This window comes from Gadus chalcogrammus, chromosome 8 (genome assembly GCF_026213295.1).
Source record: "Gadus chalcogrammus isolate NIFS_2021 chromosome 8, NIFS_Gcha_1.0, whole genome shotgun sequence".
In the NCBI taxonomy this organism is placed as follows: Eukaryota; Metazoa; Chordata; class Actinopteri; order Gadiformes; family Gadidae; genus Gadus; species Gadus chalcogrammus.
In genome coordinates, this window is record NC_079419.1 from 4193963 (window position 1) to 4220779 (window position 26817).

General features: G+C 49.8%; 1 protein-coding gene across 1 annotated transcript in view; it reads right to left on the reverse strand.

Moving 5' to 3' along the window:
- Window positions 1-2523: 2523 nt before the first annotated feature.
- Window positions 2524-26817, reverse strand: part of adgrl2b.1 (adhesion G protein-coupled receptor L2b, tandem duplicate 1) — a 61437-nt gene continuing 37143 nt past the window's right edge. The window contains exons 6-7 of the mRNA XM_056597317.1: window positions 5392-5501; window positions 2524-2614 (exon numbers count right to left, since the gene is read on the reverse strand). Coding sequence (XP_056453292.1) covers window positions 5419-5501 — 83 coding nt within the window. The 3' untranslated portion in view covers window positions 2524-2614; window positions 5392-5418. The remainder of the gene's footprint in view (window positions 2615-5391; window positions 5502-26817) is intronic.

A 26817-nucleotide genomic window follows, 5' to 3' on the forward strand; every position in this document is an offset into this window, starting at 1 on the left:
AGGCCTGGGTGGGTGTCAACCGCTGGAGGGGCCGGGGGGTTGAGGGGGGGGGGGGGGGGGGGTGAGGGGTCGCAGGGTATAGCATGAAAACAAACCGACGTGTTGACACGCTGGGGTCGGGGTTCAGGAGCACAGCGCCTCCGCAGAGACGTCACCTCTCCTTTCCCACCACTTACCCCGCCGCCCCCACCCCCCGTCACCACCGCCGCCACCCCCCCATCACCACCGCCGCCACCCCCCCATCACCACCGCCGCCACCCCCCCATCACCACCGCCCCCACCCCCCCATCACCACCGCCGCCACCCCCCCATCACCACCGCCGCCACCCCCCCCATCACCACCGCCGCCACCCCCCCATCACCACCGCCGCCACCCCCCCATCACCACCGCCGCCACCCCCCCATCACCACCGCCGCCACCCCCCCCATCACCACCGCCGCCACCCCCATCAACAGCGCTTCCTCACCTCCCAGCTCAAGAACACGATCCCCCCCCCCTAGCCCCACCCTTCCCCACCCACCCTCCCTCTGCCTCTGGCCGACTCACCCGGGACATCCAGAAGTTTTGAAACCCTAACTTAATTTGAAGCAGCGTCGGGCTAACACGAGCCCCCTGACCTCATCAAGCGAACCCCCCCCCCCCACCACCCCACCTGAAGCACAGGGGCCGAGCCTTACGTTTCATGGGGATAAGAGTCTGGACTCAAGGCATTGTTCTCAATGACGCTGAAACGGCCGATAAAGACCCCCTAATATATCGTACATAATATCGTGGGAGTGTGTGTGTGCGTGTGCGTCTGCGCACGCGTGTGCCTAGCCATACCTAGGACATGTTCCTCTAAAAACCGTTTCCTCTTTCTTGATCTTCCCCACCACCGCCTTCGGACCAGAAGGGGGATTTAGATTTTATTATTTTCCATCAGATCCGCCGCAATATTATGTTGATCACGCGCTAATCCACCCTGATGATAAGGGGCCGCACCAAGGTTACCGTGGTAACGCACCACCAAACAATCCCGAGGGCGCGCGGGGGGGGGAATCAGTGAGTCGCGCCTGCAACACTATGCGACCCCCTTCCGGGCACGACAAGGGGGTTCACAAGGGCAGTGCTCCTAACGATGTGGGATAAGGTCTAAGATTAGAGACGGCGATAGGCCCGCTCCCGTCGCCTCACGCCCCCCCCACGGTAATGGAGAGGAGCCTTTTACGGGAGCCACGTCCCACAGGGAGCTATCTATTCTGTTTCTGAGGGTTGAATCTGTAATTTCCTCTTTCCCTTTTTTTTTTTCTCTCCTCTCCGAGCCTGCAAAGTAGGCCCTCTCTTTGTGTTTTCCCAACGCCTAACGCAACCCCTCCTGCCTCTCCGACCGCGCCTCGGTCGCGTAGGAGATGAAAATGGGAACCGTTTGCGACATCATTAACCCCACCTGTGTACAATCCCAGCTCTCCTCTCCCAACACGTGGACTTGTGTGTGTGTGTGTGTGCGGACTTGTGTGTGTGTGTGTGTGTGCGGACTTGTGTGTGTTTGTGCGGACGTGTGTGTGTGTGTGTGTGTGTGTGTGTGTGTGTGTGTGTGTGTGTGTGTGTGTGTGTGTGTGTGTGTGTGTGTGTGTGTGTGTGTGTGTGTGTGTGTGTGTGTGTGTCTGTCTCTCCGTGCGTGTCTGTGTGTGCGTGCGTGTACGTGTCCTGCGTGCGTGTACGCATGTTCGTGTCCGTCTGTCTGTCTGTCTGCTTACGCGTGTGCGTGTTTGGCCGTCTGGGTGCAGCGGAAAGAGAAAAACGAAAAAGAAAACCCGGCGCAGACTTCCTCACCTTCCGCCGGATCCGGGGGGCCGAACTCCAGGTCGTAGCGGAGCACGTTGAAGTTATTCCACACGTACAGCTGGTTGTCGCGCGGGTTGTAATCCACGGCGGCGATGTACTGGTACTGGTTGGGGAAGGCGATGTCGGTGTACTCGCCCAGGCTCAGCTTGGTGTTGTAGGTGTAGTCGATGTGGCTGCGGCTGGCCTCGCTCTCGTTCTCCTCGTAGGTGGAGCGCACCACGTGCAGCACGCCGCACACCATGAAGGCGTTGGACGCCGAGCGCTTGTCGTACGCCGTCTCCCATGTGGCCTCGAAGCGCAGCGTGTACGGGTTGAGCTGGCTCACCACCATGCGGCCGTTGTTCTGCTCCGTGGCGTAGATCACCCAGAGGCCCCGCTCGTCCACCGCCAGGTCGATGTCCGTCTTGCCGCCCCAGCGGTACGGCGAGGTGTCGTGGTAGTTGGCGTTGTTGACGATGGCCTCGCCGCTCTTGATGCGCGTGCGCAGGTCGAACTTGACGATGTTGCGCGTGCGCTCCTTGTTGAAGAAGATGGCGCCGTCGTAGGCCACGAAGCCCGTGCCGTCCACGCGGTGCGGCAGCTTGTAGGTGGTGGTCTGCCGGCCGCTCTTGAAGTCGTCCAGCGAGGCGTACTCGATGAGCGTGTCCGTGCGGTACGGCGTCCAGGGCATGAAGAACACCTTCTCGGCCGCCTGCAGGGGGTCCTTGCACCAGGCGCCCGCCTGCTGCTCGGCTTCGAAGACGAAGGTGGGCGCTCCGATGCCCTTCAGCGTGCCAGGGCAGATAAAGACTAGAGTGGGAGAGAGAGGAGAGTGAGGAGGAGACACGAGGCGCGCGGTGAGTAAGGCTGAGCAAATATAGAACAGGTGATGCACTGTGAACAGACAACACTTGGAGCGGTGGCATTCAGGGACTGTAGGTTTCAAAGGACGAAACTACTTTGGGTTTTTTTGTTGGTTTTTTTGGACTAAAAAACTAAATAAGGAATGGGAGAATTAGTACGGGAGAGAAGGCTCAGTAATGGACATGTGAGGCCAGGAGAACCTTCATCTCAAGAGTCTGCCTAAAACCGGATAAAAGCGTACGGAGACGTGAACGAAAAAAATACCAACAAAAGAGACCTGCAAGTGAAAGATGGGAAAAAATTTGGGTGGGGGGGATGGGAGGGGGGTGAGGGGGACAGGAAACATCAGCCCTGTCCCTGACGTCAACTAGCACACGGCCGGGCTCGGGGAGGAGGAAAATGCCAACGTTGCACACATGCACACTTGCGTGACTCGGGTCGTAAACCAGGATGAGAAGGGCGAGGGGAGAAAAAACCATTTCACATCTTGAAGGAAAGAAGATGGAGGGAATGTGAGGGGGACGGGGGGGGGGGGGGGGAGGGAGGGTGAACAACAGAGTGTCGATGACCGTGGTGGCAGCGAAGCGGAGGTGAAACAAAAACTAAAAGTGGATCAAACGACCAAAACCACAAACGGTGGAGGACCGCGACTACTCATTCTGTGGCCAAAATACAAGAGGAACCAATGATGGATGAGCGAGGTCGCGGCAACGTCGCCACCGTGAAGTCCGTTCCGAGTTATTCGCCGATGAAAAGGAACAGGAACGGTCAACGGTTTCGATTTTGGGTGTTTTTTTTCTGTTTTTGCCCTCATTGCCCGTCTCAGTCAGCCATCACTGCTCGCTCACATTGCGTGCTCTGGATGCAAGCAGGAGCAAGCAAGACAAAACCATCGACACATTATCCTCCCAGACGGTGCCTGTCAACAGGTCCCTGAGGTCATCAACCCAGGCACCGTGGGCGACCATTTGTATTGGAAAAAAAAAATGATATTTCTTTTTTTTGGGGGGGGGGGGCTTTAATCTATTATTTCTGTGGAGAGTGTGGACTCCGGGGTTGCACAGCACAACACAATTCCCTTCCAGGTTTAGTTTCTGACAAAAGAAAGGAAAAATAAAAGGGAAGAGACATTTGGGAACAGGAGGGGAGTCGGGGTGAAGGAGGTGTGTGTGTGTTGGAGCGGGAGGTGAGGGGGGGGGGGGTCTGTGTGCAGGGAAAAGGGGTGAGGGAGAAGGGGGAGAAGGGGGGGGACTCAATACCACAGGACAAGGAGCCAGGAGGAGGGGAGGAGGAGGAAGGGGGGGGGCCGGACCACTCATTTACCTTTTTGCTCCACTTCTATTTTAGGCGGTGGAAAAAGAAAGCGATAGAACAAAAAAAGGAAAGGTGCAAAAGGGGAGAGAAAGAGGTTATCAAGAGTCAACGACCGGGGAAAGAGAAGAATTGAAGAGGTTAGGACAGAAAAGGTTTAACTGCGACTGCTGCGTATTTTCTTTTGGAATGAGAACTTTTGAGAAGGAATTCAAAATTCGTTAGTCAGTCCGTTTACCCTAAGGTTTAAGAAAGAAGGCAAACAAACACAGAACCATCGCAGACCGACGTGCTGGTCAGAGAAGGTCAGACTACTGCTGCCCCTCGTCCACAATGCTCTATGCCCTCGCCAAGCACAAAGAACGTGCCGGGTGTGAGGGTGATTGCAGATGGCCTGAATCGACCGGAGACCAGTTCGCTTTTCTTTTTCGTCTGCTTAACCAGACGGTAATTCAATTCAGATTGCAAGGTTAAACGGATCACACCAGACAATATAACCTAGTTCAGAACATAGTGCAGTTCCAGTTCTTACAAAAGGTAAAAATCTATCTTTTTCATCCAAAAACCTTGATGGCGAATAACATGTTGAATTAGAAATACGTTGGCGGGATAGGAAAGCTGTATACAAAGAGGTTAGCAACACACCACACACACACTGGAGGTTGGAAAGAGAAGAGAAGAAGAATAGTTGTTAGTCGGAGGGGAGGGAGAGGAGGCAGGAACGAGTGAGGTCGGCTTTGAGGAATAAACACAGGTTAACGTTTCAGGAAATGTTCTTATTAAAATCGCTTAGCTGCGTTCTGATTTCTTTGGCAGGGATTAGGCTCGGTGAGGCTTCTGGAGATATAATTCAAAGCAGATGTTGGATACTTTGTCTTATATTGCTCTATGATTAGCAAACTTGGTACAAATAAAACCACATGCATTATCAACTCTATCAACGTTGAATTGCATTCATATGTCAACATTCAATCTGGGGTTTATATTTGCTTTGCTGTGTTTACAGAACCTTATTAATCTAAGACAAGTAAGAAAGATACATCCATATAGATACATAGATATTGATAGATAGATCTAGATCTATCTATCTATATATAGATCTATATATAAATCTTAATATCTTTATGGATATGTGTGTATATACACACACACACATATATATATATATATATACATACATACACCGATATATTTATATATATAAATACACATACACATATATGTATATATACACACATACTGTACATATGCATACATATACACACATATATAGACATATATACTGTATATATAAATATTTACAAGTGTATTGAGTCCCAGTTGTTGCAGAGGGCACACGGGTCTTAAACATCATCATGTTGTAACAGATAGAATAGGTTTGGTATAGTGAGAGTCAGACTGGGAATACTTACTATAAGGAACACACTCATACTGGACCTCTAAGTACTTGTAGGTGCCGGGGCATGGGTCCGGAAACACATCGGAGCCCGTGACAACCACACACTGGGTACGGTTGTTGCACCTAGAACACAAGATTGACCACAGGGTTCAGCATGACTCAGAACGCACAACGGACGACAACAACACAAGAGAAACCAGGGTTCAGAAAAACAAGAGACAGACGGCGAGGAGAAGAGAGGACATGTACAGGTATGGCGAGCGCTGAGCGCACTCGGGTTGAAATTCCAATCCGACGGCTCATTTTACATATTTGCTACGGCGACAGAAAGCGGAAACACATGAATAAAGTCAATACGCAGTGTGTTAAGAAGAAAATGGAGAATCGGTAAGTCAACGTGAAGGGGGCCGGGGGGTTGGGGAGGCATACACGATGTGTAAGAACAGCTCATGGCAAAGTTAGGAGTTTGTGTTGGCAGGCTTGGCTCCTCCAGTCAAACAGGGTTTATAGCTCTTAAACAGCGTCTCCAAGCCACCGCTGAAACCAAAGACAATCCTTAAGATTTGAAACAGCAGGTGGCTGAGACATACAATCGACCGGAATGGCTTTTCTGTAGTAAACAAAGAGGTCCTCTGCCAGCGCAGCGCGCCTCCGACGTGGAGGAGCTGCCATTTTATTTCAATATTAAAAAAAACAGCCCCTAGGTTGAATAGTGTGTCTGTTCCTCTTGAATGGGAATGCTCCGTTGCTAATCTGTGTACACATGTGTGTCTGTGGGTGTCTGTGTGTGTATTTGTGTGTGTGTGTGTGTGTGTGTGTGTGTGTGTGTGTGTGTGTGTGTGTGTGTGTGTGTGTGTGTGTGTGTGTGTGTGTGTGTGTGTGTGTGTGTGTGTGTGTGTGTGTGTGTGTGTGTGGCTCTGTGTGTGTGTGTGTGTGTGGCTCTCTGTGTGTGTGTGGCTCTCTCTGTGTGTGTGTGTGTGTGTGTGTGTGTGTGTGTGTGTGTGTGTGTGTGTGTGTGTGTGTGTGTGTGTGTGTGTGTGTGTGTGTGTGTGTGTGTGTGTGTGTGTGTGTGTGTGTCTCTGTGTGTGAGTGTGTGTGTGTGTGTGGGTGGCTGTGTGTGTGTGTGTGTGTGTGTGTGTGAGTGTGTGTGTGTTTGTGTCTCTGTGTGTGTGCGTGTGTGTGTGTGTATGTGTGTGTTTCTGTGTGTGTGCGCACATGTGTGTGTACGTACGCTTGCTTGTTCAATACCAACATGTCACCACGCTGTTAAGAGGGTTCAAATAGCAGCGAAGCAAAAAGGAAAATAAAACATTTATATATATATATAAGTATGAAAAGGACAGCAAAGCACTGATTTGGTGTAAATACAGGAGGATAAAGTGTCTCCACTTCAATCAGGCTCTCTTGTGGCTGAGAGACAGGGGGGGGGGGGGGGGGGGGGGGCGGCCGTCGGGGGAAACCGATGCAAACCAATATCTGAAAAGAAGGGGAAGGAGGAGACGGGCCAGCAGACCCGTTCGAGACGCCGGGGATAAGCGTCTCTTTGAGGAAGAGGGTCACCGAGGCACTGAGCACCAGTGATCAGCGGGGCGAGAGTGCTTCCCCCCCGCTGAGGAAACAGAACCCAGAGGTTCACAGTGCAGATGTGATGTGAGCCACCTAAAAGAAAATGGCCGTTAAACAATCGCACAAAGACACAGAATGTTTCCAGAGGAGTCCTCTGTGTTTTTCTGTTCATGAGGGAGAGAGAAAAAAAAAACGGTTATTGTTCTCTACCCATGATGGACGGGCACATTTTAACATCTTTTTTTCCTTTTTCACAAGAAGGAGGGGAATAAAAGGGAATGAATTAACTCCTTTCACCTGTGATGTTAATGCATTGCGAAGCAGGGTGGTTGTTTTTTTAAACCGCCAAAAAAGGGCAGACGTCCATTAGGAAGGAGGGTACTGGGCGGAAGGCGGAGAGATGCCAGCCGCGTGGGCACGTGGTTGATTCTCCGCTCGCGTTTTACCGCAACAAGCACTCGGGGGGGGGGGGAGGGGAGAAAATCATCAGCCCCGACTAGGAGTAGACTGGCTACCACCCACCTCAGAGAAAAGGTGGTGGTGGCAGCCGAAGAAAAAAACACTCTGTCGCAAATTGAGAGATCAAAGTTAATCACAGATCCTATCCGTCTGGCGTCCGTCACTCAAACCAACCCCCGCCAAAATTCTCTTCGCGTCATCTCCTGGCGTCGCCTTAATCAAAAATACATATTGTGGCGATTGCGATCGGCTCAAATTGTTTTTTAATGAAGAGCTCTGGCCCTTATCAACCCAAGCCCCCCTCCCTCCTCCCCCCGAACGAGTCGCCTCATGTGGGTCGCGTTAAGGTCCGTCCCCCTGAGCTGCTCTCCGCGGTTCCCCTCGGTGAGATAATATTAACAGAAAAAAATGTCATTATCCCTAGCCGGGGGCCATCTTGTCTTCCCCTCCGATGCTGTAATCTGAAATAACAGATAGTGCCAGGAACGCCGCAGTAAAGACCTTGGAACATTCCGGCTGAATCTGCGAGGTTTTCGCTAGACACTTGTGGTTCCACACCTCGATGATATCAAAACGCAGAAGACGTCTACGGAATTAATTACTTCAGATATTAAGAAGCTTTTGCATTAACCCGGTGTCAACTAGTCCCGTCAACGCAAAAATAGTCACTCGTAGAGTGTCCATCTTGGTGGCTCTCTGAAACCGCGCCACCTTTAGACCTTGCGGTAAAATGCGTGTGGTTTACATTAACCTCGGGATGGAAATAACTTTTTAATAGCTAATTTATACTTTTGATTATATATGCATAAATAATGGCAAATTTATATTTTGATAATATATATAATAAAAAGTATAAATTAGTCTCTCTCTCTCTCTCTCTCAAAATAAAATACAAGTGTGAAACACTTCAACTGTGGCTTTTTTAAGCTGTTTTGAATAGCACTAACTAGCAGAATATGGTTTATATATATATATATAATATATATATAATAGCCACCAACTAACTCTCTTGCATTGTAAACGTCTCACACGCTTGTAATTCTCCATGCTCACTAAATAAGAAATTAACCGAGCAATGTCCTAAATTGTCAGCACTGCGTACAGTTCTTCTATTTTGGTCCGTACATTATGAACCTGTTAAGAAGAAAGATGGTTCCAGAATACTTTCCTCTTAAATCTAGCTTTCGGCGAAAACCCCCAAGTGCCTTAATATTTTATTACCCGTCCAGGTCCTTTTGTGTCATAAATATTTCACAAACATGTTTTTTGTACAACAAAAATGTTTAGTCTAGCCTACTTGCTGAAACACATCCGATTCTGATCTTGCAGCTGTTAATGGTAAAGGGAAAAGTAAAAGAAAGGCGACAACATAAACGCAGACCGCATAACTGCTAACACTGCCGATGGAAACTAAATTAACAATATGGCTGCCTCCTCGCTGCACATCAAGACACACTGCTCAGAGCCGGCAGAACGGGTCACTAATGGGCACGCCGACTGCTGGATCCTAAAAATATTCCCAGCTATCACATCAGCGCTAATTACACTCTAGATCCGGCTTCTCTTTTGATCTGAATCATTAGAATAAATTTGGCTATGGATGTGGCCTGTGTTGAACTTGCACGTGTGTGAGTGCGTGCACGCGTTCAAAAAATGCAATGCCTCACCTCTGCGAAGCATCTCACTCACACAGACAGAAACACGAAGCATCTCACTCACACAGACAGAAACACAGATACTAGGTGTATCCTAGATACACCTAGTATCTAGGAGGACGCCCTTGATTGGCGGGAGGGATTACTTCAGACGTTTCGATCGAGCTACCCCCAACCGTGTCTCTGCAGACCGCCGTGGTCCTCACTGGGGTCTGCGCTGAGGGCTGCCACGTGGGCCCGTGCCTCTCCATCGCCAGTAACCATGGCGCTTTTGAACGCCGCTCCACGGAGCACGTGTAGCACAGCGGGCAGTCCCTGTTAGCGATGCTACCGTGACATGTCTCATCGGAGCAATTAAGGAGAGGTGGATTAAAACGTGACGAGGGGAGAATAGGGGGACGTGGAACATAATGTAAAGAGTAATTCCGGGGGGGGGGGGGGAATGATGTACGGCAGCACCGCGCCCAGGGGTGGGGAACGCTAATGTAGCACAGAGCTAATGTAGCACAGAGCTAATGTAGCACAGAGCTAATGTATCACAGGGCTAATGTAGCAAAGAGCTAATGTAGCACAGGGCTAATGTAGCACAGAGCTAATGTAGCACAGAGCTAATGTAGCACAGGGCTAATGTAGCACAGAGCTAATGTAGCACAGAGCTAATGTAGCACAGGGCTAATGTAGCACAGAGCTAATGTAGCACAGGCCTATGTTAGCAGTGGAGCTCGGGCCGGTGTGACACGACTGATGAAAGGTTGAGCCGGTTAGCCGTTTGATAGAAATAACCACCGCCACCTCTTTGGGCACAGCGGCACGGACGCTTAGCTGTCTTCTGACACGAGCAAGAGGCCCGAAGGGGAAGCAAAAACGAGTTTAGCCAATGTTAGTTTGTTTAAGGTCGTACGGCGAACGCTGTCAACACCTGGGGCCAGATCCAGGCCGTGGCGCGGTGCTAGTGTTGTCACCGCGGCGAGGGAGGAAAGGCTAGCTCCCCAGGGGGAGTTGGAGAGGGTGTAGTCCGCAACGTTTCTCAGAGGGAGATGGCTAATGGCGAGCAGACCTTTGGGTGCCAACAGGGGTACCGCTTTACGTTATTTACAACCTGTAAAGGGAATATCATCTTCTGAATATCAAGAAGAACAAAGACGCGGCGGCGGTGGCAGCAGCTAGCGTGTAGCGTGCCGCCCTCTCTCTCTCTCTCTCTCTCTCTCTCTCTTCCTATTTGGTCAAACGCCGCCCCCATACACTCTGAGTCAACGAGAGGAGAGAGAATTCAGACAAAAGGGAGGAAAAGCGTGCAAAAGGGCACTGGGATTATGAAGCGTTGACCGGTGAGTGGGTGCGCTAAGCATGAAGGGCGATTATATTTCATGGTATTAAAAAATAAGTTGAAGAAGAACAAGTACTGGAAGAAGTGTGAAAGTGGAAGAAGAGGGAAAAAAAATAACATGTTTTTCCGGCCAGAATGCGGCAGCAGTGTTGGGGGAGGCCCACTGCCCCCCCCCCCCCCCCCCCCCCCCCCTCCCCACACAAAATAACAGAACTCATCCCGGGGGTCCGAGACGGCACCTCCACCTCCTCCTGTCACCGTTGATGAAATAAGACCCCCCCCCCCGCCCCCCTTCTGCCCTCACCCCTCCCTCCCCCTCACCTCTGCGATATGATCTTGTAGGCGTCGGGGAGGTAGCACTGGACGTTCTCCATCTGGAAGGGGTCGGCGTCGCAGATCTTGTCGTCGGTGCGGCCGTAGTTGGCCGTCTCGATCATGATGACGTCGCTTCCTGGGCAGCGCAGCTCGATGGCGTAGCCCTCGCACGAGAGCTCCCGCCTGACCAGCCCGAAGGGCAAGGCAGCACGGCTGAAACCTGGCAACCCAAAGGAGAGGCGGGGGGAGACAGAGAGACAGAGAGAGAGAGAGAGACAGATAGAGAGAGGCAGAGAGAGAGAGGCAGACAGAGAAAGAGAGAGAGAGAGAGAGAGAGAGAGAGAGAGAGAGAGAGAGAGAGAGGCAGAGAGAGGCAGAGAGAGAGAGGCAGACAGAGAAAGAGCGAGAGACAGAGACAGAGAGAGAGAGAGACAGAGCGAGAAAGACAGAGACAGAGAGAGAGAGAGAGAGAGGGAGACAGAGCGAGAGAGACAGAGAGGGAGAGAGGGAGAGACGTATGTTATACAAAGCCAAACCGAGGCACTGAAAAGTAATCACTGGCTTTGTGCGAGAGACCAGATAAAATACATGCAGAACAAGAATTTTAGCATTGGGCTGAATAAATAAGCAGCGATGGTCTGTTAGTTTCAACTGCCGTTTTAAAAACACAAGACTCGCCCAGGAGAAGAAAAAAGACTAAACAATTCGACCTCTTAATTTCTCTGCGGTCTCGGGGTGTTGGCTAGTACATCAAGTCACCAGGGACCAGTTGTAACCTCTCGAAAAACCTTGGGTAATACATAGGGCTACAGTTAAACCCAGAGCCCGTTCCCCCCCCCTCCCAGACCGGTACACGGGCATAGGAGGTGAACTTCATTGGCGGAACTCGTGGAACGGTTCATTTAATAAATTGCACCAAATCCCATTGTCGGTTCTGTTTGGTTTGGCTCCATCAGGCTACTGTAGATAGAGGTAGAGGGGGGAGGGGGGGGTGGGTTTGGGGTTGGGGGGGCTGGAGAAGTAGGATCCCGGCAGAATGAAGTGTGATTTAATCCATTTTTACGTCGCTGGCAATCGAACGGGGGGGGGACTGTCTGGAGTCCGCACAGGAGGAGGAAAAATCTATAGGTGGCGCACGGCCAAACGACCGGGGTTTAGGGGAAGATTAACCATTTCACTCAGTCCGCGCCGCCGCCTCCCGTCGGCACACAACGGCGGTAAAGGTTATCCCCTTCTGTTTTTGAATTATTATTTTTATTCTTCTCAGAAGAAAATGAAATGTCAAGTCACAAACGAGGCGCCATTAGAGAGATGAGCTGACCAGCTGAGGAGAGACTCAAGAAGGGGACGTGTGTGTGCAAATGTGCAAATGCCCAAATGATAAGTTGACAGAAATGGTTCAATGTAAATAATGAGCTGACCAGCTGGGGACAGAATTAAGAAGAGGAGGTGTGTCCAAATGTCCAAGTGATTATTGACGAACAGAAATGGATCAATGTAAATACTAATAAATGAGATGACCAGCTGAGGAGAGAATTAAGGAGGGGGACTTCTTCGCAAATGTCCCAGTGATCATTGACGAACAGAAATGGATCAATGTAAATACTAAATAATGAGCCAACTGCTAACTAGCCCATGTCGGTTTAAAGATAAGAGTGAGGCAGATGCCTCCCTCTCCCGTCAATAACCACGGTTTGTTTGCCGGCCTGGCGGGTCCCTCGGGACTCAGACAGCGTGTTTTTTTTGCTTCTTCCCCTAATTAGCGCTTCATTCAGACCGTTACCGTCCCCATAATCCCATTGGCTCCCGACTGCGGGGTGACACGCACCACCACGACTAACCACCGCCGGTTCACTCTGTGCCCTTCCGCTAATTGTCTTTACACTTTTTGACGGTCGTAACCTGACGCAATTAGCGTTATTCGAGCGGTGCAAAGTTAAAGGGATTCCCGCTCACCAGGATAAAGAAAAAGGACACTCTAGCCGAACCACCGGCCCCACCTCGCATCGAGACACGTTAGCCCGCTGTGCCTCGCTCAATTACGCCGGTATTATGTGTCGGTCCGCACGCCCGACGCCTCAGATAGAAAAGAGAAATGGCTTTCTTTTCTGTGAGGCTTTTCACTTCATTACAGTATAGCGATATAGTTCAGCATAGTTTGCTTTTGACGTTACCCCAGTCATTCTGTGCACAGTGGCAGTGGTGGTCGTCGTACTGGTAATGATATAGGCCTTAGTTTTGCCTGCCCGCGAGATTGGCTAGCCATATTACTAGCGTGTGGAGCTGGGATCTAATGGCTGGCAGATTCTGCTTAGCTTGAATGTTTATCACGTCATTACGAGGTGTCAGCTCGACATAGCCCGACACGGAGGACTGCAGGGTCAGTCCATCAGCTCCAACAAGATATGCACTTAAATTGTCAGAACCCCCCCCCCCCCCCCCCGCCATCCCCCATAAAAAAATACACAACATCTCTACACCATAGTTGATGATAAAAGACAATAGGGAGTCTGTGGCTTCACTAGCAAAGACTAACGATGTTCTTGTCTGCCATCCCTCATGGAAAGGAGTCAACTGGTTTATCACGCTCGCTTACAGAAAGCTGGCAGCAGCAAACGCAGTTCATGGGACTATATCATTTGGTATAGGGGAGCGAGCCAATCCATTCTGCCTGCCCCCACACACACACACACACACACACACACACATAGCGCTCTTTCCCTTCGGTGTTTAGCGGCAAACCCAGCCATCTATCAGATGGCTGGGTCCTGATTGCATTCTGCTGTCATCGGAGGCCAGGGAATTGATTAGACAAGTTGCTTTTCCAGAGTCTTCCTCCTCCTGCATGGATCTCTGGTCGTAGACTAGCCTTACGTCAATTAAGGCGGAGTAACCAAACTGAGGGAAGGATAGACCAAAAGAGGGCAGGTAATAGTCTCTAATACAAGGCATTACCCGTGGTCTCGTTAACGACCCTATGCCGCCTCGTAATCGGCCAGGTAATGACACACCTGACCCAACAGTTTAAATGTTGGATCTAAATGTGTGGGATTTTCGTTACCACTTGGAGGTGGGGTTGAAATCAAAAGCAGTGTGTGTTTACAACGCCAATATAGGCTGATTTGTTCTGATTTAAAGCTTAAGTATAATCTGGAAACAAACCAATCTTTTTTTATTCGGTTGAGATACTGGCTTAACCAAACTTGAGAGGAGGAGAGGTTTCTTTCTTTGTGTCTGCGGAAAAACGTCAAAGTCTTCAGGAACCACGCGAAACCTTTGATCTTCAGTGTTGTACTTTGTTTGACTGCTCAACTTCGTGGCAGTGGAAGACTGCGTCAGAAGGGCAGAGAGAGGCAGAGAGAGAGAGAGAGAGAGAGAGAGAGAGAGAGAGAGAGAGAAAGAGAAAGAGAGAGAGAGAGATGCGAGGAAGACTTGCAAAGGAAAAATCCATAGCCCTGATCGGTGGGTGTGTGTGTGTGTGTGTGTGTGTGTGTGTGTGTGTGTGTGTGTGTGTGTGTGTGTGTGTGTGTGTGTGTGTGTGTGTGTGTGTGTGTGTGTGTGTGTGTGTGTGTGTGTGTGTGTGTGTGTGTGTGTGTCTGTTTGCGCGTGCGGGTGCCTACGTTGCGTGCGATAAGAGAAATTGTTCTCTCTTTATCCGAGTCTCGGCGAAGCATTAAATCACACCGCATCCCAGCCCCGTAAATAAAATATAAAATGGAATGCTCTATTGAATCACCATGGTAACCACTCTGACAGCGCCATAATTGTGACCCCTGCTTTGATCCCCGCTCCTGGTTTTGTTGACACCGAAGCCTTATCAGGCATTCTGGTCAGCAAGAGGACTGTGGGCAAAGTAGCTTTCCAGATCCCCCCCCCCCCCACCCCCGTCCTGCCTTCTAAGCCTTCTATTGAGCCAGCGAGAGCGTGGCAGTGGCAGGGGCCGCCTCTCCGTGTGCTGGATTATGGGAGCCTCTCTTCTCCGGCGATCCACAGCCAGCAATTCCTCCGCAACGATCTGCCCTTCGTAATAAATATTTTGTTTTCTGTCAACATCCGTGGAGTGGTAAAGTGCCACAATGGTTGAAAAGGGGGTATGGAACCACTAACTGCCTGAGGCTTTTAGATGCTTTTTTTTTTATTCCTCTCAAAAAAGGAGAAAGAAGATAACATAAAAGCCATATAAACGTCGTGCGTATAAAGCTATGCACATTTAGGAATTGAAAGCCTCAGAGCGGGTCTCGCTCAGGGTCACCGCGGCTCTCATTTTCCCAGAGATGCCTTTCTGTTTGCGCGGGACCCGTCCTGACTAACCTTTAACATTACAGGCTCACCCCTCCATAAGGACTTGAGCCGGAGAGAAAACAAACGCTACGCTTGATTATGCCGCGAAAAGGAGGCCAGTGTGGGGAAGGGCAGACAGAGAGGCCGGGGTCTGCCACAGACAAGAGCGAAGGCGCTGGGTGGACGCTTGTCATCCTTCATTAGGGACCCTTTGATTGGCCTTTGTGGTCCTGGAAACGGCAAACAGCTGCATGCAAATGGCTCTGTTCCCCGGGCCGGGCCCCCATTGTTCCAGCCTCCAGTTTGACAGGGACGCTTTCTCGGGGGCATAAAGGAGGTTGTAGCCTTTAGTTAAATAAGAGTGGCCCCCGTCGAGGGCACAGCAGGGGGGGTCGGGGAGGGGTTCAGGATTGTTGGTCCTTTTTATGTTGTTTTATTCTAAATATTACTGGTGTCCAAAGAGCGGATCTTGCGAGTCAACAGTGTTCCTGCTTGGGTGCCTCCTTAATCCGATGTATCTGGGGAGCGCGCAGGGGAACCTTTTTCTTTTTTCCCTGACGATGAAGACGGAAAATTTCCGATGGGAATTATTAAACCGGGAGAATAATTATATGCACCGCATATTTGAATAGTTTAGAAGAGGGAACAAAGCTAAAACCTCGCATAGCCTTTTGATGGCTCCTATTCTTAATCATTTTTGATTGCCGGCCAAAGGAAAAGCAAAAAAAAAAATCCTAATTTAGAAAGCACAGGATTATTGGGAAAATTAATCAAGGCTTCAAGGGAGCAAAGCAATTAGCACATTATTATTTTGAAACATTAGTTTAACTCAGCCGGCTCCATTGGTACACTCTTATGCTTAAAAATGGTACTTTCACCGGGGCAGGGATTGCAACTGTTGCCCCTCAGAACGTGAAGTCGTCGTCGTCGGTACACGTGTGACCCCCATGAGACCCTCGACGCACAAAGGAATGGAGCGGGAGATGAGAATGGAGATTGGGGAGTTTGCAGAATAACACCTTTCGTTTCACATCCAGCTGACACCCTGAGATCTCTTGGCCACGGCCCCCCCCCCCCCCCCCTGCCAGATCGGGTTTCATCTCCAACCGCCAAAACACGGTTAATATTTGAAAATATGGTTGGACATATGGCACCGTCTCCCCTGACACCTTAGATCCCTCCGCGGACCACCTTGCTGGGAATTGTTTCTAAAGACAGTGTCAGACAAGACCACAAACCCCTGGGCTACACCCGCCTTTCCCAGACAACGGCTATAAGACACTCGCGATTCCGATAGAAGTACTCCAAAATAGAACCCGAGCTTTGGAACCGTGTCCATTTGTGGTTAGGAGAAGCTAGCTCGGAGAGACATATCCCCTTTTCCCCTCCCCTTTTCTTACGATAAAAGAGAATTCCATAATCGCCATCTGTATCTATATTCATGACTGCGCCATTGTGGGCATTGTCTGCAGTCCATCTCCTGTTTTCTCAGCTTTGAACGCGGGCCCCGAATAGCGGGAGGTAGCGGCATATGTTGCATGTTGCTACACGTTCCTGTAAAGGGGTCTTAAGGGGAAGGATTTCTCATTGGACTGTGATAGACGCCGGCCCCCGTCGGTGTCCCCTCCAGCTCTCAGGTGGGCTCGTTTAGACCCAGGCTGATCCTGTTTTGACACACGCCCGGGCGCCATTATTCCCCTCCTTTTGTGTTTAGGTAAACGTCAGGCATAAGTGCCCCTGTAACGCAGCCTTTTCAAGCCTTCAAAAACATGGATTTGGCATTGACACTTGCAACTGCGTGTCGTTTGTTGCCGAGCACTTCTGTTGACACTTCTGGGGGGGGGGGGGAGGCTCAAATGGATTCTCATCAATTTCATACCGAAACTTTGACATGAACATTTTAGGGTTTTTGTTATGACGGCCAAACAGTTCTGATAGATTTGTAACCATGAAAGCAGCTAATGAGTCAGCATGACAGGGAGTATTTGGCGCGACGCTTTACTTGATTTCATCTGTGGTGCATTTCATCTCCCGCAGAAGCCATGAATCCATTGCTTGTCAGATAAAAAGATTAAACAATTAGGCACCTTGTATAGTCTACACACCTTTATGTCCTGCTGAGGAAATGTTCCTTTCATAAATGTGCAACAATTTAAGGGGGGAGTTTTCCATCTGAGAGATGAAAAATGACTCCATACATGCAGGAGTATAAATGTTGACGGAATTGGTTCACTGCTGCTCATTGTGTAGCGTATGATGGCATGCTTTCCTTAAGAGACGTTCATAGAACATTGAGACAAATTGGTTTGTTCCAAAAGGCATGAGCGATCCCCGACCCTGCCCTAAGCTCTTCTGCTAAACCAATATCCTCGGAAAATACCAAAGGCTTGAGGAATGCACTGCATTGGCACAGGGGTTTGTTAAATTCCTATGTGGAGCTGTCACTTAACAAAGCAATGTTCGGAATAGGTGAATACATTCCGTACACCTCAGAGATAAGTTCCGCATTAAACTCAAGGTTTAATGAATCTTCGGACGTCAAAGGAAAATTAACACAGGTGGCTACGTATACCTGCGGTTCAATAGACCGAACATACTTGTGAAATGTGAAACGTATCGTAATCTTTTGGGGGAGGGGTTTCGGCAAATCCGAAACACGGAAATATCTGCCAACTCTGGCGTTAAGTGAAAGTGCTTCCCCTGATTCTGTTTCCGCGGAAGGGGAAGAGAGAGGGGAGTGGGATAAGGCAGAGGATGTGATGCTATCTCCATCACATGCTTGTTGTCTCCGTGCTGCCATCACTTAACCACTATGGGGCGAGCGGGGGGGGGCCTAGGAGAGGCTGCGCTCGCTACATCACAGAATACAGAGCAGCCGGGGCTAGCTAGCTGTACCTGCACCACAAAGGATTAAATGAGTAGTTAGTGGGAGACTTCAAGCATGACTGGTAGCATCCAAGATCGATGCCTCCAGACAATGACGTAAAGAGAGAAATGATCAAAGACAGCGAGGCACACAAAGGCTGGAACAAACGGAGCAGAAAGTGTGCCACGCAGGCAAACATAATCGCTGTGCATCCTGCAAGCAGGGCGTACGTAAAGATATACAGCAATGGGAGGTTAACGTGACCTTATTTGGATTTCAACAGAGCTCGGCGGAAAGAAAAAAAATGCAATTAAAAGAAAATAAACCAAACGAAAGAATCCAGACACATTCCGAGGCGACAAACGTCTGCTATCTTTGGCCACTCTGATTGAGCTGCGTGCGATGACCTTGCCTAACTCCCCCTCCACCGCCGACCCGGTCAATACAAGCCGAACACAGTACCACTGATAAGGGCTGCCCAGATGGGGAGGCCTCGGTGAAAGACGGCTTCCTCCCCTCGTCTTTCGATGAAGCCATTGTGCCTTCCGCACTCAAGGAGAGAGGGGGGGGGGGGGGGGCAATGGCGATAACATATGGCAAACAAGGCCTCTCTTTGTACCCTTCCCCTTCTTTGACATTACTTCTATTTTTTTTCTAATGGCCTACTTAGTCAATTTCCTGCACAGTGGGAGCGGCATGTCTTATCTCAGACTGTTTATACCTGCGAATCGGCTGGTGGCCTTTTGTTTGCAGGTGACCCACCACGAGGTGACATTTAATTCCTGAACAAAATAAGGGGCATGGTCACGCTCTGTGGCGCCGGCTCTCAGGCCCCGAGGAGATTACTAATACAGTAAACGCAACAGAGCCGCATGTATATACCCTCGCTGGGTATAAGACAGCCCCACCAATACACTTCACCACACTCAAGTCAAGGCAAATGTTTTCCACCGCTTCCAAAAATGCACTTACGCTAAATAAGCTCGGAGAGGACTCCAGTGGCCGACCGGTGTACACCCGCACGTTGTGTGTGGGCTTGGACTACAGACCAAACAATCCATTTCAATCATTTCCCCCCAGCGGTCAATATGGACCTGTCGTTAATCATTTAAAAGAAATCCCCTTTCCGTGTAAATCGCATCATAGGGTGACATAAATATAGTTACCAGATCTTGTCCAGACATTTCCTGCGAGGGAGTAACGTATGTTTCCATAGACAAATCACGAGGTGGTGACTTCTCCCACCAGCTCTGCACAGTTTATATTGTAGCTCAAATGCAATTGTAGCGCAAAGTCTTATGAATGCCAGGAGGGTGTACTCCGTGCTAAAAGACTAAATGCGGTTGCAATGTTGCATTTAATATATATTGTGGAATAAAAGGGCTTCTTCTGGCATGGTAATGGTTAAAATAGGATGTAATGAAGGACTAAGTGGCTGACAATGCTGTGTTTAAACTCCACCGCCACAGGAATGTACCCAAAGCCACAACTTTCTTTGATGCAATAAATCATTGTTTCTTTTGGTTGTTACACCCCTATATAAACTTATTTTTCCCTTTGTTGGGATTTTATGTTGTTTTTTGCTGCTTTTTGCTCACTGTTTCCAGGCACGTGTTTAGGGTCTCTATATGCACAGGATACATTCCATGTCAGGGAAAATGTTTTTGTTACTCCTCAGCATTCATGGACTTCTTTGTTTTGACAGCTAAAGTATCTGGTGAGAAAGTCAAGGGAAGCTTTTCTAAAAGATTAGGAACTACCTTAGCGTTGTAAGCCTGAGACTTATCTTTTATTTGAATTAAGCCGCCCAAGGAGAAGCAGTGAGCACGGGCGGTGTTTAAGAACGGAGGAAATATGGTACACATCTGGCGCCGTGTTTACACAACTCGCAGCCATAAAGGGTGTGAATTTAGGCTTCTTTGTGATTCTTCCAGAAAGATGGATTTAAGGCATGCTTAACAAACGAAATCAAAACGTCAGAGAGCGTATCCCCCTTTCTCTTTGATTAAGTGCATGTATGCAAACCCGTCAGCCATAGTGTCGACCGACGAACCCCATCCCCTCTCCAGGCAGACTGTGTTGAGGTTGTACTTAGTGTAACAGAAACATTCCTGTTTCATTCTCTCCACTCCCACCTCTTAAGATAGGATCTTCCCGATGCCAAAGGAACTTTTATAATAAAACCTCCCAAGATTACGTACAAAGAAAAACAAAAGCGCAAATTGTGAAAACCCGTCTAAAATAATAGATTTTTCTAAGTCTGAACTCTTGTCGATCTCAATCCGTGGATGTGTCCCCCGAAACCATAAAATTGTTCAGACAAAGAACAGGTTTTTCATTTCCTCCACTAAACACTTTAGGGTGAAACATTTGTCCAAGACGGATGTATCAGATGCCTCTGCCCATCTCTCTCTGCGCCCCCCCCCCCCCCCCCCCCCCCCCCTCCATGTGCTTGTTCACACCACACAGATTGACCAGTCATCTGTAAATCTCCCACGGCTCAGCTGATAATTCAACATAGTCCTCCCAAAGACATCCAGCATTCGGTATGAATTATAAAACAAGCCAAGCATATCAATGCTTGACAGACGGGACGTCTGTGGCCTGCGGCCAGAGAGGAGTTAGCATACAATGACTTCCCCGCGCATTCAACCCCAGGACTGGAAATACCAGTATGGCACAAGGGAGGCGCGACCGGAGCTCACAATGGATGGCACTGCTTGAAACAAATGATGTGCGGAGACGTATAGCTGACCTTTTCCAACCTCCTCCGTAGCGCACACAAGCAGCTTGATATCCTCGCTGATTGCCAAGATATTCTCACAATTAATAACGGAATTGTTGGGGTAGTTGCGTCTGTTTCACGCTCTCTGTGCTATTCTGTTTTACAGCCTTAAACTAAATGAAAAAAGGAAGTGGGGGGAGAGGGTATGGGTCGTACTAAGAATGAAATTAATTCTAATAGCGTATATATATATTGGAGGATGGGAGATCTGATTTTACATAGGCTACTTACACACCGATTCATCTTGGGGAATGAAGGCAGACCAAACATGTTGCTGCCGGAAAATCTAAACACCTAATGAGAATTAAAACAAACACAGTTGGGTTTCCATGTTGAAACAGGGGTAAACACGTCAGGAAACCATGAATAATTACTCCTTCATCATTCCTCTCTTTGTTTTTGGTTTTGTTGTTTCAGCTGCGGCTCCGGTTCCTACGCAAGGAATTAATACAGAACAACCAGCGGAGAGATGCTGGCCGCCTCACAAGTCTTAATCCCCCCCCAAATCTGTTGTTTTAATGTCCGAGTTTAACTTTTCTGACTCGAGTCGTAGCAGGTAGCAGGTAGGGAGGATTTAGCACGAGGGGAAGGAGACAGTAAATAAAATAATAAAAAGCCCAACTGGCTGCATCGAATGTAATCCCAAACCGTTATATTTTCCTGCACACCGCAGCAGAATTCTCCCCCTCCTCCCCTAAAAGCAATTCAACATAGGTTCAGCGCAGACAATCTCAAAGTCGGACCGAATCGCGGGGGCCTACACTTCAAATAGCACAGAACCGTTTCCAGGCAAAGGGTCGCTTCAGCGCGACATCTTCTGTGATGTCTTGTCTATAGATATTGCTCTACAAAGGCAGGAATATTTCCGACCGAAAGACAGAGGGGGGAAGAAGATTTTTCCAACACTAACTTCCTCCATTATTCATACCGCACATCCATACGTACACAGAGACGTGCTCCGTCTCCACCGCAGAACAAAGTAATAGATGAGAAGACAGGCAGTGCCATCAGAAGGCAGGAAGGGGAAACGTGTCTAACACATCAAATATATTTTATAGACCCCCACCCCCTTCCCCCAGGAAAAATAGACCCAACAACGAATTAAGGCCTGGCAAATGGTGGACCCTTATAGACCGAGGTTGAATAAAAACGTTTAAATGCTTCATCGTCTAGCCCACAAACAACCGTGGTTTTTATGGCAACGTCACAGATGAGATGTTTTATTGACAGCAGTTATAATTATTGCCAAACATACTTCATCAATAGCGTGCCGTGGAAATAAATGATAAAACAAGCTTTTGGAGGTCTTTGCATGCAGAGCTGCTGTTTTGTAGGGACTGGGAATGCTTTCACGTTGAGATTTGTAGTGTTGTTTACTCTGTTCTTCATTAAAAATGTGAAACTGAGTGCAACCGTATCTGGGTTCACACTCACACATTATATGTCGCCAATGCAGAATGCGTTTGTGTTCGTTCAACACTAGAACATGTTGGAAAGGTGAGCGGGGGTGCTTATATAAATATATATATCTATAAATATAGAGAGGTGCTTCACAGGAATAACTTATTAAACATTCTATAAAGAAAGCTATGCTGCACATTGCTTTAAAATAATCCAAAGCAGTAAAGAACGACTCACAGACGTTACACAATTTAAAATGAAACACGATAAATAACACCTTATATTTATGGTAAGGTTAATATAAAACATACACTACCTACCAAAAAGTTTGGGGTCACTTAGCAATGTTCTTATTTTTTAAAGAAAAGCACTGTTTTCTTCAATGAAGATAACATTCAATTAATCAGAAATACAGTCTCAACATTGGTAATGTGGTAAATGACTAATCTAGCTGGAAACGGCTGATTTTTAATGGAATATCTAGGTGCACAGAGGCATATGTTCAACATTGATCACTCCTGTGTGCTAACGGTACATTGTTAAGCTAATCTTGTCAAAGGCTAATCGATGATTCGAAAACCCTTGTGCAATTATGTCAACACTGCTGAAAACTGGAATTAAAGTGTGAATCATCACAGCAAACATGAAATTGTCTGGGGGAGCCCAAACACAAAGCTCCACGGTAACTTACCCTCGGAGCCGTTGGTGTACACAAGTAGCTGCAGCAGGCAGGGCAGCAGCAGACACCTCCACAGTGGGGAAGCCATTCTAGTGCGTTGGGAGGTCAGGCCTCCTGGCATCGGGAGCTTTTTGTTCCTGATAGCGGCGGAGTTCAGTGTTCTGCCGAGGGAGAGCTGAGAGCTGAGGAGTCAACGGTCAGTGGCTCTGGTCGAAACATCTGGGCTCATCTTTACATCTGGAGGGGGGAGAAAGGAGGAAAGGGGAGTTTAGTGCACTGCTTCGATGTCGTCCGTTCAGAGCCCCCTGGAGGGACCGTCCTCCTCGTCATCATCATCATCCTCAAATTGGCCGTGACACAGAAGTTTACCGACACAACGAGAACCAGCGAAAGAAACGCACAATGAGGCGGCACGCACACAAAATGGCTTTTCACATATTTGCATGTGATCAAACATGCGCTGTTTGTTTTGGGGGTTATTTTTCGTCCTGCTCAGGAATAGACACCAGGATGAAGATAAAACTGGTTTTCCCGTCTATATTTAACAGCTGGGCAAGAACACACAAACATTGCGGAGCGCCGAGAGGACATGCGGCCGCTATTAAAACACTCCCAACTCCACCGCAAAATGTTTACACTGGCGGGCTCTCTCTCTCCCCCCCCCCCCCCCCCCCCCCCCAACTCTCCTCGGCTTCGACCAGATCCCCAGTGGAGGAGGGGGGTGGGGGGGCGGGTGGGGGGCCCGCTCCGGCAAGCGGTCTTCCCGGGGCTCGTTTCTTTGTAGCCGGTCCTTATCAAGGAGCCGCTGACGGGAAGCGACGGCGCTTTTGTCTGCCGCCGCAGCCAAAGGTTGGCCTGCGAGACGCAGCACAGCCCACGGATAAGCTGCTTACCAAAAGTCAAACACTGAGGAGGGTTGATATGTCATGTTGCATGTGAAATGCCATGCACAACCACACAGACGTATGCACACACAGACGTATGCACACACACACACACACACCTCATCTACATCTTCAAACAACCAGACACAAGTGTGTGTATTTATAAAAACACACCTACGCACACACACACACACACACACACCTACTCTCACACACACACACACACCTACTCACACACACACACACTGGGTAGAAAGCCACAGGAGCACATTACGATATACGGACACACACACACCCCTACACACACACACACACACACACACACACACACACACACACACACACACACACACACACACACACACACACACACACACACACACACACACACACACACACACACACACACACACACACACACACACGCACACTGTCACCCGGTTCCCATGTGGCTGTGGATGAGCACGACGCCGCGGCGAGATGGAAGCCCCCTCCTGCTCTCCCAGATCCCCCCCGTCAGCCCCCCTGATTAGTTTATAATGAACCTCGGTTTTAGCGGTGCAGCGCTAGGCTCTGAACGCTCCCCGGTCCCGCTAATGGGCCAGGGATCATTCCGGCAAGACGAAAAAACCCACAAAACACTGAAAGCTTTGACATTAGCGTACATACTTACAAATGATTTAAGTCACCGATAGCGATTTGTTCTTCTGAGCAGACTCACCCCCGCTGTGAGGCAAGAGGTGCTGGAGGGGAAGAGCTTGAGTGGCTTTAACCGTGTCCACCCGCGCTTAAAACTATTTCCCTTCCTTTGAATTTACACGAGCTCATTCTCTCCGAGTAGCCTACATGCAGGGGCCGTCCAGGCAATAAAACATCCACATCCTAAATAATATCGTCTATTTTAAGGGAACTAGAAAAATCTTTTAATTGTCCTGCAGTCGTTCGGCCAAAGTACAACACTAAATCAAACCGGCCCAACACCGGAGGACCCCATATAGCATCTCCAGCGCTGCTGCTGCTGCTAATCCCCAAGTCTACCAACTAGCGGGCTCTCACAGGGCTTTTTGGGCAGAAGACCAAAAAAGATCTTCCGTTTTAAATCCTCCGGGAGGAGAGCACACACTCGTGACCATCGCCAGAGCCCCCCCCCCCACCCCCCACTATTCATCATCTCTAAATGTGAGCTAGGGGGCTCCCAGCGCCCGTCAGGCCGGCTGACAGACCATTGGACACCGCGAGCCGTTGGGTGGACAATCACACTGCCCTTCTGGCCTGCTGCTGCTGCTGCTGCTGCTGCTGGAGCCAACTGGGACACTCAACTCCACTCCCCGCCCCCCCCCCCCGCCCACTCCACCCCCGCCCTGCCTGGCAGACAGCGAGGTCCCGGTGACGGGCCAGTCAGGTCTGAGGCCCCCCCCCAGCCCGCCCCCCGCCCTGAGCACGTCGACATACCGCAGAGCCGTGTTGCTGGGGGTTCTCCCTCTTATGTGGGGGAGCTTTTCAGCAGGAGGTGATCGGGGGGATGGGTTGGGGGGGGGGGTCCGAGGGCCTCATCCTCCTAAACGTTTGCTCTTGGTTTGACGGTGCCCGGTCGATCGGGTTTGGGACTCGGGGCGTCGAAAGGGATTAGTCAGATGATCAATGATCGCCTGACCGGGATATACCCCCCACCGTTCAAACCCGGGCTGCTGGTAAACCTCACCCTGGTTGTTAAGGAGAGGGGTACGGAGAGGGGGAGGGGGAGGGTATCTGTCCGCCGGGGGGAGGGGGAGGTAGGGGTATGGCTTCAAGAGGTAAGCAGAGGGGTGGTTCAGCCTAAGGATATGACACCTAGACCCCATGCTGGTTGTTAAGGAGAGGGCCACGGAGTTGGGGAGAGGAGGTGCCAGTTCATCTGATGAGGGGGAGAGGGGGGGGGGGGGGGGTATCTGTCCATCAGGGCAGGGGGAGGGGGGGGTATGGCTTCAAGAGGTAAGCAGAGGGGGTAGTAAAGCCCATCCACGGCGGTGGTCTCTCCACCAGATGCTCCTGGGAACGGAGGCCAGCAGTAAAAGGCCGTTAATAATAATAATCACGTAACATTCACGCCATGTTCCTGCGCCACAGATATGAAAATGGTTCCGCAGCGATGACTAAATCACACCACCTACACACTCGCTCCGACAGAGCTCCGGTGTGAGACGGAGACAGAAGTTAGTCCCTGCCCCCAGCTGTACTTTAAGCCTTACTCTCGCTCGTTGTCGAGGTCTGTCCCCCTGTTCGGCCGGGGTATGAAAGGTAACCGTGTAGGAGAGTCCGAAATGTGGAAAGGAAAGGAAAAATGATTAGAAAACACTTCCACATCTGTTTTCATTTCCCTCCCCCACCCACCCCCCCCCCCCCCCCCCATCCCAGACCGTGTAAACCGAAGGAGACAAATCCGTCATCAGTCAAGATAATGGAGGAAGCAAGCCACAGTCCGTGGCAATGTTTCACATGAAAAACGGAAAAATATAAGCAATCATCTAAAAAAAATAATAAACGTGTTCCTTTTTTTTTTTTTTTTTGGAGCCCGGCGAGTAATTAAAACGGAATAGAAACAAACACGTGGAGCGACATCGCCTCGCGTCCAAGAAAGCGCTTCACGGCGGTGACGCAAGGCCCCCGAATGAATGCAAGAATCCTGTTTTCACTTGAGCCTCCCCTCACACAATGTTGAAGAGGCGTTCTCTTAAGAAGAGAGAGTGGGAGGGGGGGGAGGTAGGGAGGGAGGGAGGGGAAGGGGGGGAGGAGGAGGGTGGGGGGGGGAGGAGGGAGACCACTGCCTCTAAGCCGTGGGACTGAATAGATGGAAGACAGAGAAGAGAGGAGGGAGAGAATGGCTGGGAGGAAAAAAGAAAGAAGGGGGCAGGGAGGGGGAGGGAGGGAGGCGGGCGGGGGAGGGAGGAGGTGGGAGCAGGCGGGGGGGGGGGGGGGGGGGGGGGGGGGGGGTCACTGAGAGGGATTGACAGCTTGGGAGTGTGGCTTGACCTCCTCGAATGGCCTTCCAAGTTTGTTTTTTTTCCCTCCACGGGCTTAAGAGTCGGGGAGGACGGAACGGTCTAAAAGCGCCGGGAATGTTAATTTATTTTCAATTGTGCGCCGCAAAATAGGAGCGGAGGGGGGGGGGGGAAATAAAGAGCGCATACATACATAACAAGTAAGACGGGGGACAAAACTAATGCGCTGCTGCAGGTGTAAGC